The sequence below is a fragment of the Vulpes lagopus genome, chromosome 2, assembly GCF_018345385.1.
Source record: "Vulpes lagopus strain Blue_001 chromosome 2, ASM1834538v1, whole genome shotgun sequence".
In the NCBI taxonomy this organism is placed as follows: Eukaryota; Metazoa; Chordata; class Mammalia; order Carnivora; family Canidae; genus Vulpes; species Vulpes lagopus.
In genome coordinates this window covers 58,094,147-58,111,419 of record NC_054825.1, presented here as the reverse complement: position 1 = coordinate 58,111,419, position 17,273 = coordinate 58,094,147, and the positions used below count along the sequence as shown (strand labels likewise).

The window sequence follows — 17,273 nt, the reverse complement described above, 5'->3', positions numbered from 1 at the left end:
TTTGCTAAGTCAGACACAAAAGGCATACTATGGCATGACACCACTCATATGAGGTACCTAGAAATAGGTAAATTTATGGAAATTGAAGGTAGAATAGAGATTATCAGGAACTGGTAGGAGGGCAGAAATGGGGAATTATTGTTTCATGGGTAAAGAATTTGTTTGAAAAGATGAAAAAGCTCAAAAAAAGGACAGTGGCAGTAGCTGCACAACACTATGAATGTACTCGATGCCACTGAATTGTTCACTTAAAAATGGTTAAAATAGTAAGTTACAGGTTATTTTACCAAAATATAGATAGATAAGTAAATTTCAAAAATCACTGTATTTGAAAGACCTGGAGTATAAAATAAAATTATGTGGCCAAAGATATCCCTTAGTGATAAAGCCCCAAAAGAACCAATTGAGATAGTGATATTGTGATGATAATAATGGGATTATAACACCCTTCCTAAATGTATATAGGTTTATGATTTTCACAGCACTTTTACATATGTCATACATCTTATCCTCACAGTAACTGCAAAGGAGGTATGAGGAATATTTTTATCAAAGGGTATGACTCAGGGTCACAAGACCAGAATTAGGACTAGAACTTCAGTATTTGGTTGCTGCATGTTGCTCTTCCTACCACACCAGAAATGCATCTCAAACATGTGAATTAAAAAGTCAAGCTAATACACAGACTGCAGTATTAGTCTTAATGTAGTATCAGTCTCTGCAAATAAGCCATCTTTTAAAATCTCAACAAATGCAAATGAGATGATAAAGAGATAAAAATAGGGCAGCCCCGGTGGCGCAGTGGTTTAGCGCCGCCTGCAGCCCAGGGTGTGATCCTGGAGACCCGGGATCGCGTCCCACATCAGGTTCCCTGCATGGAGCCTGCTTCTCCCTCTGCCTGTGTCTCTGCCTCTCTCTCTCTCTCTCTCTCTCTCTCTCTTTGTGTCGCTCATGAATAAATAAATAAAATCTTTTTTTAAAAAAAAGATAAAGGGATCCCTGGGTGGCGCAGCGCTTTGGCGCCTGCCTTTGGCCCAGGGCGCGATCCTGGAGACCCGGGATCGAGTCCCACATCAGGCTCCCGGTGCATGGAGCCTGCTTCTCCCTCCGCCTGTGTCTCTGCCTCTCTCTCTCTCTCTCTGTGACTATCATAAATAAAAAAAAATAAAAATAAAAAAAAATAAAAAATAAAAAATAAATAAAAATAAAAAAAGATAAAAATATAACCTTATTTAACTTTTACTGAAAATTTTATAATACAACCATAAGAAATCTTTATTAATACTTGTTACTTTCAAGAATAAGCTAAACTGTCTGCTTTTACCATGTTTAAGTTTAGTTTTATTATTTTTATTATTATTATTATCATATAGCACACTGTCATCAAAGATAAACTTTAGATTTTTTTTGGCAAGGAAGATGCTCTGGATAAAGAATATTACTTGCACTTGGAATATTTTTCTACCCTTAGATTTAACCACTAAATTGAATTCTAATGATCAACAGTGTTTTGTCTCTCATACTGATTATGGTGGTTCTACTGTAATTCTTTCTTGCTTCCTTCAGTGATATTATAGTAGATGTAAAGAATGGAGTGAAATTATAGGAAAGCAAATTCAGTTAACAAATGACAGTAGTTTGAAAAAAGATACCAAACAGATTCCAATTCTCTAGCTTCAGTGTTTTGAAGATGTAGTTGTACCACATGGTAATAATAGCTGGTTTTCCTTTCTAGGCTTTAGAGAAAGCACTTTACATCTAAACCAAACAAATGGTAGAAGTGCCAGAACCACCTCTAGTACAGAGCAACAAAATAAATTTTGTTTAGAATATGATTCTATAAAAGTTTCTGGAAGGTCATGTACTCTCTACATCTTTATATAAAGAAGTATCTTTCCTGTACAGTTAGAACAGTAAGATCACGGAGTTAAAAAAAAAAAAAAAAATCACCTTTTTCCATACAGTGAGTATTTTGGCTAATGAGAGTCTGGCTCTGATTCTCAGAAGAAAACAGCAATAAATAAAGGGTACAGCCCATAAACTCAAGTCCTATGAGGACAAAAAGCCTCAACTACTAAAGTCCTTTGGTAACACAAGAGAAGAGCCCTGAGAGCAAAATCCTTGCTTGAAAGTATGTCGATGTAATCCAGCAGCCTCAAAGACCAGGACTCTCATGTCTCTCATGTTTAAATGGAACAAGTCTATGGTAGACCTGGCTCAATGACTCCTAAAAATAAAACTGTTAACCACCCCAGAGATTCTAGCTATATAGCTGGAAAGACATATTAGTAACAACAAAATAACCTGATTAAAAAATGAGCAGTGGTCCTGAAGAGATCTGACATGGCCTGAAGAGACATTTTTCCAAACAAGACATACAGAACACCAACAGGCACATGAAAAATGTTCAGCATCATTAATTATCAGGGAATTACAAATCAAAACCACAATGAGCTCACTCCTCATACCTGTTAGAATGTCTATTATCAGAAAGGCAAGAAATAACAAGTGTTGGAGAGGGTATGGAGAAAAACAAACCTTTATGCACTGGTGGCAATGTAAACTGGTACAGTCACTATGAAAAGCAGATATACCTCAAAAAATTAAAAATAAAACTAGCATATGATCTAGCTATTCAACTTCTGTATTTATCTGAGGAATACAAAAACATTAATACAAAAAGATGTATGTACCCCATGTTCACTTAAGTATTACTCACAATAGCCAAGATATAGAAACAACCTAAGTGTCCACTGATAGATGAATGGATACAGATGATGTGGTGTATCTATGCACTGGAACACTACTTGGCTATAAAAAAGGAAGAAATCTTGCTATCTTCACCAACATGGATGGAACTTGATGGTATTGTGTTAAGTGAAATAAGTCAAACAGAGAAAGACAACACATGATTTCACTTATATGTGGAATCTAAAAAACACAAGACAACAAACAAAACAAAAGCAAACTCATAGATACAGAGAACAGACTGGTGGTTACCAGAGGAAAAGGGGTTGGGAAGTGGGCAAAATGGGTTAAAGGGATCAACTGTATGGTGATGGGCAATAACTAGACTGAGGGTAGTGATTACTTCTAGTACATACAAATACAAATCATAATCTTGTATACCTAAAACTTATATAATGTAATATACCAATTTTACCTCAAAATCAATAAATAACAAATTAAAAATAGGGGAGGAGAGTGGAAAATAAGGTAGAAGAATAGAATCTAACACAGAGAAGAAGGGACTCCAAAACAAAATTAATGAAGACTTGTCTGGGCAGCAAGCAGGCTATTCTTCAGGTGGCAAACACACTAAACCATCTCTAAGATTATATCCCTTCAAACTACAATATTCCCTATTCCATTTCTGGGGGGAAGTGAGGAAGGAAATTTGCCCCTCTGCATTCAATCTATTTCCAAACTCTCTCTAAAAGAGTTATTTATTTATTTTAGAGGGAGAGTGTGCACAAGTAGGAGGGGCAGAGGGAGAGGCAGAGAGATTCCCAAGTGGACTCTGCAATGAGCTTAAACTGGACACAGGGCTCGATCTCACAACCCTGAGATCACCACATGGACTAAAACCAAGAGTAGGAGGCTTAACCAACTGCCCCACCCAGATGCCCCTCAGATCTCTCTTTTTTAAAGATAAAACCAATCATCATCTCTTCCCTATGATCTCAATTATTTCACTCTCATTCACATTTTCCTGCCCCTGTTAACTATTCAGATCCAGGGAGGCCTAAGGATCTAAACTTCTCCTCTCCAATCTCCACTTCCAGGTTTCACGCATCCAACTGTGGCTATTCAAGTAGCTCATGTTTCCTTCCCTGTGGGTGAGTACTGTACTCTCTTCTTATCCTAAGTCTTCCTTCCCACTTAAGATAAAGTTTCCGATGAAGCAGAGGTACTGCTGTTCTGCTACTGCAAAATACCTGACAGCTTTTTGATTTGCCCCACTGATTATCTCAACTTCCAGGAGAAAAAGAACACAAATAAGAACTTCTTTTTCTAGACTTAATACTAATAACCTATGATTAACTGGTTGATGAAGTGACAAGAAATTAGGAAGATGGCTCAGTCAGTTGAGCTTCCGACTCTTGATTTCAGATCAGATCATGATCTCAGGGTCACAGGATCAAGCTTGCTGAGCTCCATATTCATCAGGAAGTCTACTTGAGATTTTCTCTCCATCTCTCTCTGCTTCTCCCTGCTGAACTCACACACACTCACTCTCTCTTTCTCTCAAATAAGTAAATCTTTAAAAAAAAAAATACCACCATCATCTCATCACCATATAGTTAGTAAAAAGAAAAAAGAAAAAACAGCATATGATAGCAAAATTTTCAATAAAGCATTGGACAAAGTGACCTTTAAAGTCTCTCAAGATTTAGAATGTGAAAGGCTCACTCATTTGACACGCAGGAGTAAGCTATTCGTAAAACTGAAATGTAAGAAGATTTTGGGAGTCAGAACAGTTTTACTATGGACCCAAACAAAACAAAACAAAAACAAAACAAAAAAAAAAACAATGAATACTGCTTGTAACACAACTATTTGTCCCATACCATCATTTCTAAGCTTCCTGATATGCTAGACTTTGTGTTCATACATTATTTGTTGGTTCAACACCATTCTCCCAGAAATGACAGTTTGGGAACCTAACTAATACAAAGTGATTATAATTTAAGATTTAAGAGATGCACATAAATAATTAAGTTAAATAATATGTTTGTGCTTCATACACAAGTAAAAATTAGCCATGTTATACTTAAAACATAACTGGGTCCTTGTAATCAATCACCACAGGATTAGTAGAGATGGTTGGTCAAAGATATTGCCCAATATGCTCTTGTAACCAAAATGCCTAAAAATATACTGGCTATTTTCATGAATCACTAGAAATTCATGCCAAAAAAAAAAAGCTATGTTGTTACCCTATTTAAATGTGAGTATAATGTATCCAAATCTGGACTACCCTGCACAATTAGATCCAGCAAGGTCATCAAAAATTCAAAGAAGGGTAAGTAACATAGATTAGGAATATTGCTAATGTTCAGCATAAGAAAAGCAAGGAGCAGCAACTGAACACTCCCCTCCTTGAAACATTGTTTTCCTTGGCTTCCAGGTTACCACACTCTCAGGTTTTCTACTTTAAAAAAAAAAAAAAAAAGATTTTATTTATTTATTCATGAGAGACACAGAGAGGCAGAGACATAGGCAGAGGGAGAAACAGGCTCCTGCATCGAGCCTGATACAGGACTCGATCCCTGATGCAGGATCATGCCCTGAGCCAAAGGTAGATGCTCAACCACCAAGCCACCCAGGCATCCTTTCTTCTACTTTTCTTAAAACTCTTCAGGCTTTGCATCCCCCTCCTCTACCTAACTTTAAATTGTTGGCATTTAGCAGAGTTCTCTCCTAGGCCTTCCATCAAGAATTTCACAGACCATGTCCAAAACTAAAGTTTGATTCCTCCTCAAATTACACCTGTTCCAATATTCCCCATCTCAATAAGTAGACCCAGTAGCTACTCAGCTGCTCAAACCAGAAAATAGCCCTCTTTTGACTCCTTTTATACCTCACTGCGTAATCAACCAAGTCCAATAAATTCTGCCTTTAAAATATCTCTTAAATCAGGGCGCCTGGGTGGCTCAGTCAGCTGGGTGTCTGCCTTGGGGTCATAATCCTGAAGTCCTGGGACAGAGCCCCACATTGGGCTCCCTGCTGGGCAGGGAATCTGTTTCTCCTTCTGATCCTACCCTCTCTCATGCTTGCTCTCTCTCAAATAAATAAAATCTTTAAAAAAAAAAAAATCTCTTAAATCTATTCACTCTCCTTCATCACCTTTAATACCAACTTAATCCAGGCTACTACTTCCCATAAGGACTAGTGCAACTGTCTCCTAAACAGCCTCATGCATTTAATTCTCTCCAAACTATTCTTCATTTGCAGCTAGACTGAACTTTTAAACATTATACAGTTACTTATTAAAAACCTTTCAAGGCTAAGTAAAAAATTGTTACCATGACTTACATAAACTCTCAAAGATCTGGCTCTTTCTTACATCTACAGCCTCATTTGGAACCATTCTCCCTCACATTTTAAGCACTACTCATATACCAAAATTTCTTCAACTCCAATAAACATGCCACATCTCACCTAAATATCTTTGCACATGCTGCTTCTTCTGTCTAGAACACATTTCTTCCCCTTCTTTGGCTAACCAACTCCTCTTGTCATCCTTTCAGGATCAGTTTAAATGTCATCTCCTAAGAGTGGCCTTCCCTGACCTCCAGACAAGATGGCATCCCCCAAAGCTCCCATAGCAATCTTCTGAATATTCCTTTCTTGATATTTGCCACAGCTATTACTCCTAATCTAATACCTGCTTGTCTCATGAATCCATAAACTCCTCACTTAACAAGGACTTTGTCTTGTTCAGTAACTCTATTTCTAGTGACTACTAAAGTGCCTGGAATACATTAGGTGCTTAAAATATGAAAATGGACTTGGTAATTGCTGCATATTAAAACTACAGAAACATCTCTTGTAGCTCAAATAAGCTCAAACAAAAGAAATGCAGTGTATTTGTTCATTCAATCCAGAAATCAAAATTCCATTCAACTGAATCAGTGGTTTAGGGTTAAAAAGAAAAAATACTGCTACATTACACAACTATTTGTCCCATACCAATATATCTAAGATTCTAGATATGCTAAATTTCTGGTTTATATTTGATTTGTTGATTCAGCATTATTCTCCCAGTACAGACTGTTTTAGAACTAGTTTGAAGTGGTTATAATTTAAGATTTCAAGACATACACAGATGAACAGCTTGATTTTATCCCTATGTACAAGTATTAAAAATATTCGTCAACCCCCCTCTCAAAATTGGCAACCCAAAGCAGCAAAGTCTTTTAAGAAGTTAGAAAAGAGGGTATGATACAACCAAGTGAGGCATCTCAGTGTTTAGAAGCTTTTCAAAAAGAAATTATATGATTACCAAAGAATTTTTAAACACAGTCACCAGTTTTAAAGTAGCATACAACTATACAAGACTTCACTGATGCTTAATAAAACAATCCAAACAAGCATAAAATCAATAAACTAAACATACTCATTTAGTAGTTATATAAAGGATTTTCAAGTATCATGAGATAGGATAAGCATTTAAATAACCTTTAGTTATGTAAAATCCTTGCTATACTTTTAAGAAACATCACAACTTACATGGGACTTAAAATCACTTGTAGAACAGGGGGAAAAAAAAAAAAAAAAAACCAAGGATGGCTATGAATCCAAATTAAATCTAAGCTGGAGTACTTATCTCCTAAACAACCCAACCGCACATGCAATATTTTAATATGAAATACAATTTCCAATTGAGGAAATGATTGATGGGCTTTTCTACTACTAAAATATACATAATTTCTGACATTTACTGTCTAGATCATCAACTCTAGAAACTCTGACAACAAAAGCTTGTTTTTGATGAATGTTTAGAGGTGATGAGGTATCAAAAGAGTTAAAAATAGAATAAGTTTGAATTTTTTTCATTTTATTTTTATTTTAAGTAGGCCCCAATGCCCAGGCTGGGGCTTGAACTCATAACCCTGAGATTAAGAATCACATGCCCTACCACATGCCCTCCCAGAAAAGTACTTTTATGTCTTACTTTCATTCCCTTTTCAAATGAGGAGGAAGCTCAGGTTTTGGGGGTTGTTTTTTTGTTTTTGTTTTTGTTTTTGTTTTTACACTCATTCTAGCTCTACCACATAAAGCCTAGTTTAGTGCTTAAAAACATGCAAAATCAAAATGGTATTTCAGATTGAAATCATATCTAAGAAGCTAAACTCTGAGCAATCATCAACTCTCAATTTAGCTTCCTAAATACAAAATTAACATGAACACAACTCAGCTCTTGTTTTTATGATTCAAGAAGTAATTCAAATAGCCAGTGTCCCTTCAGATTTTTTTTTAAAAACATATTTGCTAGGCTTTAAAAAAAAAAGTCAGGCTTTTAATTTCTGTGTAAAGAGAAAACAGGCAAGAATAAAGAATATTACCTCCTAGAAAATCCATGGCTGAAACAAAAAGCAGTGTGAAATATAGTTTAATAATATATGCTAAAGAACACTGTACTGACATAAAGTAGGTACTAAATAAACACCCTTTCCTTTATAAAGTTTTGCTCAAATCTGCTCAAATTTTGCTGGAAAGGATTTCAGTGTCAAGTTAGCATTTTTCAAAATTCTGTTCTTACTCATACATTAGTAACATTTTTACAAAATTCAAATTTATTCTCCTGTTCTTCTTTATGAGCTGACATCTCTTTGTGCTCCTTGGATTCTTATCTCTGCTCCTCAAAGTGTGCTGGTTTGTCTACAGAGTTAAAAGCGTCCTAGCTTTCTACAACCTCACTCATTTAACCCAAGATATTTCCAGACTAACCCAAATCCAGTCAGGATCCATCAAAGGGAATATTTATGTCTTTTACAGATTCTTTGGGCCACATTCTTGATACCCTCATATTTGAGCAATAGGGAAAACTTAAATTCCAAACTGCAAAAGAAAATGTCAAATCAAATGTCTGACCATTTGTTTTTAAAAGATACATACTATTAATAAGGCTACAGGAAAAATTATCTTGTCAAATCAGAAAAAAGAAACATGTAAGTTCTCCAAAACATTATATAGCACTTAAGAAAAAAATCCGGTATCTTTCTATACTATGTACAAATCACATGTTGATAGAAACAATTTTTTATTTATCATGTACCCAAATAATTATATACAGAAGCAGAAAAAGTAGTTTAATATTGACTATATAATGTTTTGACTATTTAAAATTTAGTTACTTGAGTGTTACTAATACATTTTATAGAATTTTAAAGCAGGAAAGGGCCTAAAAATCATGTCCAAAATTCAAGGTTTTACTGAGGAAACTAAGGCTCATAAGAAATCTCTAAATCATTGGGGATCCCTGGGTGGCTCAGCGGTTTAGCGCCTGCCTTTGGCCCAGGGCGCGATCCTGGAGTCCCGGGATCGAGTCCCACGTCGGGCTCCGGCATGGAGCCTGCTTCTCCCTCCTCCTGTGTCTCTGCCTCTTTCTCTCTCTCTATCATGAATAAATAAATAAATAAATCTTAAAAAAAAATCTCTAAATCACACATGTGAAATTAGTAGAGAACTCTAATCCGTCTCTGAATTACCTGTGCTAATTCTCTTTCTCTAGCTAGTTTATGACTGTTTCAATACATTTATTATCCTCCCTATAAAATCACAAGTTTCTAGGTAAAGAAAGTGGCTTTCCACTCAAATGCAAAGTTGGTAGACGTGAACCATCAAATCTATGAAAGACTATAAAGTTAGCAAAGTGATGAGAAGACCAGAAAATAAAGATGACAGTCCATAATTTGGAAAACAAGAAGGAAAAGGTTCAAAAATATGTATATACACAACACGAAGAAACATGATTCAATATAACAGTATATGCATACTTCCTAGAAAAAGATCAATTTTATTATATCAGGGTTCTCAGATATTCCTTCTACTTATTTTTTTTTAAATACCACTATGAAGAAGTATTTCAGAAAATTTATTGAAGTTGTGCTTCTCTTCAATGATAGTTGAAACAAAAGGCATAAATTAAAAAGATGTATACAACATTAGAATCTCACTGTGAACTATACTAAAAATCACTACTAAACAATCTTGCCATTCTTGGGTAAGTCCAAGAAATACTTATTTATTATCAATGTTCATCTATATCAATATAGGATTATAGAAATATTTCAACATATTAGATAAAACCCAGACTTAAACAATATAAAATTTACAATTTATGAAAGTCACATAGCAAAATTCCTAATGAAACTGTAGTGAACTGGTAACATAAAGCCTAAAACACAAGACCAAAGAATAAAGGAAGGGAATAACAACAGACAGCCCCTGACACATCAAACACTTTCGCATGAACATGAGGACTGATAAAGAACAAATTTTCCACAAGTATTTTAAAAACCCTGCACCCCACAATACAATAAATCTGCCTGCTACTTACTGATTAGGAACAACTGCTAAAAAAAGGTGAGATATTCCAGACTGCACAATATTTAAGAAAAAAATCTGTTTCTTAATATTTTAGTGTATTTTATTATCCATCAAGTTACATAATGCCATAAGCAACTGATACTTTACTTTTTCTAATTAAACTCCCTGGAAGGGCCAGGCTTAAACAAAAGTATTAGTCACATACCTTCCCCTATAAGCATACTTATGCTTATAAATGTTGTGCTCCCTTCACAATGCTTCATTCATTCATTTACTCAAATAACTTAAATGACCACCATTTATATAAAAAAGGTGAATACAACTTAAGACTTTGCCTTTCAAGTTCACAGGGAACAAAGTACTTATGCATGTAAACAAAGCTAAAATAAAATGTAATAAATGCTATAATTGATACACATATTGCTAAGTGAGCTTAGAGGAGGAAGCAATGCTCTGAGTATATATTGCTCAAGCATCCCATTTATCAGAACTTATCCAAGTAAAGCAATTTCTGAAATCAAGAAAACTGATTCCTAATTTCTCAGTGAAGCTAAGAGGTACCTTTTACCCTAGCCATCTATTATCAAAATATTTTAATATCCCAAAGAATATTACCGAAGTTTGCTTCAAGATACTTATATTTCCTTAACAATCCTTCCTGTAGCACTGCCTCACATGATTTTTATTTCCAAACAACTTTAAATTCTATTTCAAGAGCAGTGATTTTTCATGGAATTCTTAAGAGTGGACTTTGGGCTTAAAGAATCTCAACATTTCTTCATTTAACATTAGTATCTGTAAACTTGGGATGTGATACACCCTTCCTTATTTACGAAACTTAGAAGCCAGTTTGAAAGAAATTTGTTCATATAACTTAAGCATAAAACAAACAGCACAAAGAATGACTTTAATACACACAAAGGGATCCCTGGGTGGCTCAGGAGTTTAGCGCCTTTCTTTGGCCCGCAGGGCGTAATCCTGGAGTCCTAGGATCGAGTCCCACATTGGGCTCCCTGCATGGAGCCTGCTTCTCCCTCTGCCTCTGCCTCTGCCTCTCTCTCTCTCTCTCTCTCTCTCTGTGTCTATCGTGAGTGAATGGATAAATAAAATCTTAAAAAAAAAAATACAAAAAAACCTCAGAGACTGACTAGTAGTATTCAGAAATCCAAGTCATAAATGTTTAAGCAGAAACCTTTTCAAGTATTTTCCTCTTTTCTAAATTAACTGCACAGTATTTATTATATTCTATAATTTATTAAAATATAGCAATCTGATTCTAAGGGGTTAAGCTTTACCATATAATCAGGAGAAACAAACTCTACTTGATTATTTTTTAAAAGATGAAAACTAGATAACAAGTCCAGCCATAACGCACATGGGCAGCACACATTTTACAGCTAACTGTAGCCCAAAGTCAACCCAAAACCATATTCACAATAAAGCCTGGTCTTCCAATCAACACATTGCTGTTTTACCATAATCACTTTTCTTCTTGTTTGTATTACAAATTGTTTTTAACTCAATAACCCATAATTTGTATATCAATACAAATCCTGTTTAAGAGGAGTTGTAGAGTACTAAAACTAACATTTTGTATAAGGAGAGACTTGGTAGGAAATCTGTTAACTATACCACCCAGGTAATTTTGTTGACCTTTGCAAGGAAACAGAAATAAAACTATCAGATCATTACACTTTTTAACTAACATATGTTACAACATAATTAAAATGACCACATTTTACGGCACAAATTCTGAGACAGCATGAATATACAAGTATAATCACTGAGACAATAATATATATATATTTATGTATAAATATATATATGTATGTATAATTGATTAAACAGATTTCTGTTAAAAGTACCTAAGATGACCACTTACACACAACATGAGCTCTCCTGGCTCCAGGTCCCTTGTTGAGAGAAGTAAAAAGAAAGCTCTCCCTCATCTGATTATCTATAGCATTTTATCTATAAAGTACCATACCACATTTTCCTCTTACAAAATGAATAATGCATATTTTGCTGTCCCTATAAGATCTATGTTTATGTTTCTACCACCCATAGCCTAAACTAGATAACCATTAACTAGCAGTCAATAAGTTTTTTGGTTGAATAAACAACAGCATGCACTCACATGCTCACACTCACTCACACATATAAACACACCAAAGGGGGAGAGGGGCTGGGAACTTAAGTTTTACCACAAGCTCAATATGAATTATGTGATAGATCAAATAAAAATCTAATAATACAATAGAAATGTGGTATCCAAACCAAAGGCAGCTAGAATCTCAACCTTTCCTTTTGGTATTTACGCTGTATTTGGAATACAGTATTAAATTTATTTTGAGGTGGTCACTAAAAACTTAGGAAGGTTTCATGATTACTTATTATTTCATGGTACTAATAAAGAATGGGTAATTTAAAAATATCTGAGTTGAGGGTCAGAAAAATTTACATGAATTGCTGCCACTAAAATTTTTATCTAGAAAAACAGACCCTAAAATGAATCTTTTTACCTCCTTCGAATCAAAGTAAGAGATTTTATAACTTAAAAGTACTTTTTTTCTACAATGCTCATTACTTTATAATATGGAAAATAATTTTTTTGAAAATAATTTAAATAATATTTATTTCCATGCATGAAGTACTCTAAGTTTCATAGCATTTCTTTTCTTTTTTTTTCTAAGGTCTTATCTATCTACTCATGAGAGACACAGAGAGAGAGAGAGGCAGAGACACAGGCAGAAGGAGAAGCAGGCTCCATGCAGGGAGCCCCACGTGGGACTCGATCCCAGGTCTCCAGGATCACGCCCCAGGCTGAAGGCGGTGCTAAAATGCTGAGCCACCCAGGCTACCCCATAGCATTTCTTATAATCTGATTTTTCATCTATTAATATCTTTTTTTTAAGATTTTATTCATTCTTCAGAGACATAGAGAGGCAGAGACATAGGGAGAGAGAGAAGCAGGCTTCCTGAGGGGAGCCCAATGTGGGACTCAATCCTGGACCCCAGAATCACTCCCTGAGCCAAAGGCAGACACTCAACCACTGAGCCACCCAGGTGCCTCATTAATATCTTCCTTAAGCATCTGTACATCTGTACTTAAGCATAAATATAAATAATAAACATTACTAAATAGTAACCATGATGCTTTCTTGTGAGGAACAACAACAAAAAAAAGTTATAGAAAAATAAACAAGAAACACACACATGAAAAGGAAGAAAGAACAAATCAAATGCCAATGGTACATCTGACAAATTCAAAGGTTCCCAGGAAGGTATAAGTAAATCTTTAAGGACGCAGAACTTGAACCAAGATTTAGATAAATGACAAAGAAAACAAACTGTTCATAGTATACTCAGCAATCAGATCATTCTGGGTGAAAAAGACAATGTTGGGAAACAAAATAAAGTTTAGAACAATAAACAAATTAATTTTGAGGGAATCCTGAAAGCCAACTTAAGAAATCTGGCTTATAGTCATTAATTGAAGACTTTAGAGCAATAAGATGACATGAAAAAGGAAGCATTTAAGGGAAGAGTCATCTTGTAGAAATCCATAGGATAGCTTTAATGTTAAATGGAGTAGAAGCTGAGAAATCTATTCGGAACTGAACAATAAATCAGGACTACAACAGTAGAAAAGGCACAAAAGGAAAAGATTTACTAATTACAAAAGCAAGGCAGAGTCTAACAAAGAATACTCCAAGATTTTGTATGTAAGTACCCCTAACCCACAGAAAGAAAAAAAATATGGGGTTTAAAGTCAGCCAGATCTGGCTCAAATTTATGCTGTGTAACTTTAAAGAAATTATCTAACTTTTCTGAGAGCCTTAGTTTCCTTAGATATAAAATGGTATTTATCTTATTTGGGTTTTGAGAGGATTCAATAAGAAAATGCATATAAAGCACTAAATAGATGTGATTTTTACCCTTCTCTCTTGGCTCCCTGTTCTTTATCCCTTAACAATTCTGAGAAATAATTAGTACAGTAGGTAATCTGTCCACAAACTATCATTTTAGAGTTGGTAAAACTGAGTTAGGGGCACCTGGGTGGCTCAATCAGTTAAGCATCCAACACTTGATTTCAGCTCAAGTCATGATTTCAGTCAGGGTCCTGAGATCAAGCCTCATTTTGGGCTTCACACTGGGCATGGAGCCTGCTTAAGATTCAGTCTCTAGGGCAGCCCTGGTGGCTCAGCGGTTTAGCGCCGCCTTCAGCCCAGGGTGTGATGCTGGAGACCCAGGATCGAGTCCCGCATCGGGCTCCCTGCATGGAGCCTGCTTCTCCCTCTGCCTGTGTCTCTGCCTCTCTCTCTCTCTCTCTCTCTCTCTCTCTCTGTGTGACTCTCATGAATAAATAAATCTTTAAAAAAAAAAAAAAAGATTCAGTCTCTGCCTCTCCCCCTCACCACCACCAATTCTCCCCCCCCCCAAATCCTGTGCTTTTGCTCTAAAACTAAATAAATAAAATTTAAAAAACAAAAAACTAGGTTAATGAGAAATTAAATGTCTTAATGACCTAAAACCAGCTACCTTCACTGCTGGCCCCATTAGACAAATATATCAACCCATAAAACACATGAAATTATGAACAAAGAATCTTCTTTAGGGGCACCTAAGTGGCACCATCGGTTGAGCATCCAACTCTTGGTTTCAGCTCAAGTCGTGATCTCAGGATCATAATATCAAGCCCTGAGTCCCGCTCCATGCTCAATGCAGAGTCTGCTTGAGATTCTATCTCCCTCTCCCTGTTTTCTGTCACTAAAATAAATAAATCTTTAAAAAAAAGAAAAAGATATATCCTCTAATACAAAGAGGGCTATATTCATAAATTTAAAAACGCTTAAGGATGACTGTTTCCTTAATATAAAAAGGATAATGCATTTTAAAAGAAAACCTTTTTTTTTTTTTTTTTTTTTGCATATATACCAAATTATAGTGCAGGCTGAATTTCCAAATGGGGACTTTTCCATTAGAGAAGGAAAATTAATGGTATAAAATTTCTTCTTTTTAACTGAGATTAAATATAGGAAAACTTCAGACACATCAATAAATTTACTCACCTTCCATGAGCATGAAAATTTAGACGCAAAAACTGGTCCTCATGTGAAACTGCTCTTTTGGCACGCTGGTGTTTTTGGTGTAATGAATCCACATCATAAGATAATCCTTCATAATGTCTAATGTATTTATTTAAAGGATTTCCATACTGACCTATAAAAAATAAACAGTTTGAATTAGTATCATCCTGACTTTCCACTCCAGTTCTAATATGATTCCATGATTATTCAAATACCTATAAATATATATGAAAACAATTGTCTCACTAATGTATTTTAGCTTACATACAGTTGTTTTTTTTTTAACTTACCATAAAGGGAATTTCAACCACACATAAAAGTTTGAAATTTTAACCACAGGTTTACATTTGATGTCTTTTATTGGGTTAAATTTTTCATGAATACTTTGTTGATAAAAACTACCAGGACTTAAAAAAAAAAAAAAAAAAAAACTACCAGGAACAGATGCTGTCTTTTGTCACCTTATCTTTCCACACCCAGTGAGTTAATTATATACATTTTTCCTTTTAGTTTAATATGATGAATTAAATTGACTGATTTTCTAACATTAAACCAACTATGCATTACTGAAATAAACCCCACTTGGTCACGTTGTATCATCTTTTACAGTCACAAGAGACGTTGGTCTGTAGGTTTCCTTATTTGTACTACCTTTGCCAAGATTTGATATTAGAGTAAAAGAGAAGTTGGAAAAGAATACCTTTTTTTCAATTTTCTGGAAATACTTATATAGAATTGGTATTAGTTCCTCCTTAAATGTTTGGTAGAATTCACCAGTAAAGCCATCCTGGCCAAGAGTTCTTTTTTTGAAATGAGATTTAGCTACAATTTCAATTTCATATATAGATAAAGTGCTAGGCAGGTTATCTACTTCTTGAATGAGGTTTGGTAAGAATTACCCATTTCACCTAAATTGTTATAGAGGTAAAGTTATTCATAATATGCCCTTATTATGTTTTCTTATAGCTCTTGAATATAGATTCATTCCTGATATTGGTAATCTATAATTTGTCTCTTTCATTCTTGATCAGGGTGGCTAGAGGTTTACTGATTTTACTGATCTTCTCAATTTTTTCTATTTGTTAATTTTCACTTTGAACTCATTATTTTCTTACTTTGACTTTAATTGTTCTTTTTGTTTCATAAGGTAATGCCACTGATTTAAGACTTTGTTTCTTCTCTAATTCAAATGTTTAGTGCTATAAATGTCCCCTTAATACAGCATTAGCAGCATCCCACATATTTTGCTATGTTACCATTTTTGTTCTATTCAACATATTTTCTGATATCCTTTTTGATCCCTGTCCTTTTAGAAGTCTGCTACTTTCCAAATACCAAGGATTTTTCAATTACCTTTGTTACTGAATTCTAATTTAATCCCACCACAGCCAGAAACCTTGCTTTTTTAAACTCAGAAACAATTATTTTATAATAGAATATGATCTATCTTTGGAATATTTCATGGGCAATTGAAAAGAATGTGTACTCTGCTATTAACAGTGAATGTTCCAGAAAGGTCAACTCTGCTCTTATTGCGTATTCTATAAATGACAACGAGGTCAGTACATCTGGGTGGCTCAGTTGGTTAAGGGTCTGCCTTCAGCTCAGGTCATGATTCTGGGGTCCTGGGATTGAGCCCTGCATTAGGCTCCCTGTTCAGCACAGGAACCTACTTCTCCCTTTCCCCTGATCATACTCTCATGTTCTCTCTCTCTCCAATAAACTAAATCTGAAATAAATAAATAAATAAATAAATCTCAAATGTTCATTAGAAAAACAATGTCAACTAGGTCAAGGTGGTTGCTGGGGTTAAGTCTTTATATCCTTACTGATTTTCTATCTACCTGTTCTATTATTGAAAGAGGGGTAGTAAAATCTCTGTGTGATTTTTTCTATTTCTCCTTGCAGTTCTTTGCTTCAGTGATTTTTGAAGCTGTTATTACACACAAAGATGTTAATGACTATCATGCCTTTTGGGTTAATTCATCCTTTATCATTATCAAATGATATTCTTTATTCTTTGTAATATTCTATATCCTAAAATCTATTTTGATATTAATATGGCCATTACCCTCTATTTGGGGAGCTAGCATAGTGTGTCTTTTCCCATTCTTTTAACCCATT

At 34.9% G+C, this 17,273-nt stretch overlaps 1 protein-coding gene across 1 annotated transcript in view; it reads right to left on the bottom strand.

Annotated features, from left to right (window-relative positions):
* Nucleotides 1-17,273, bottom strand: part of ADAM10 (ADAM metallopeptidase domain 10) — a 130,719-nt gene that overhangs the window by 79,755 nt on the left and 33,691 nt on the right. The window contains exon 2 of the mRNA XM_041743624.1: nt 15,132-15,282. Coding sequence (XP_041599558.1) covers nt 15,132-15,282 — 151 coding nt within the window. The remainder of the gene's footprint in view (nt 1-15,131; nt 15,283-17,273) is intronic.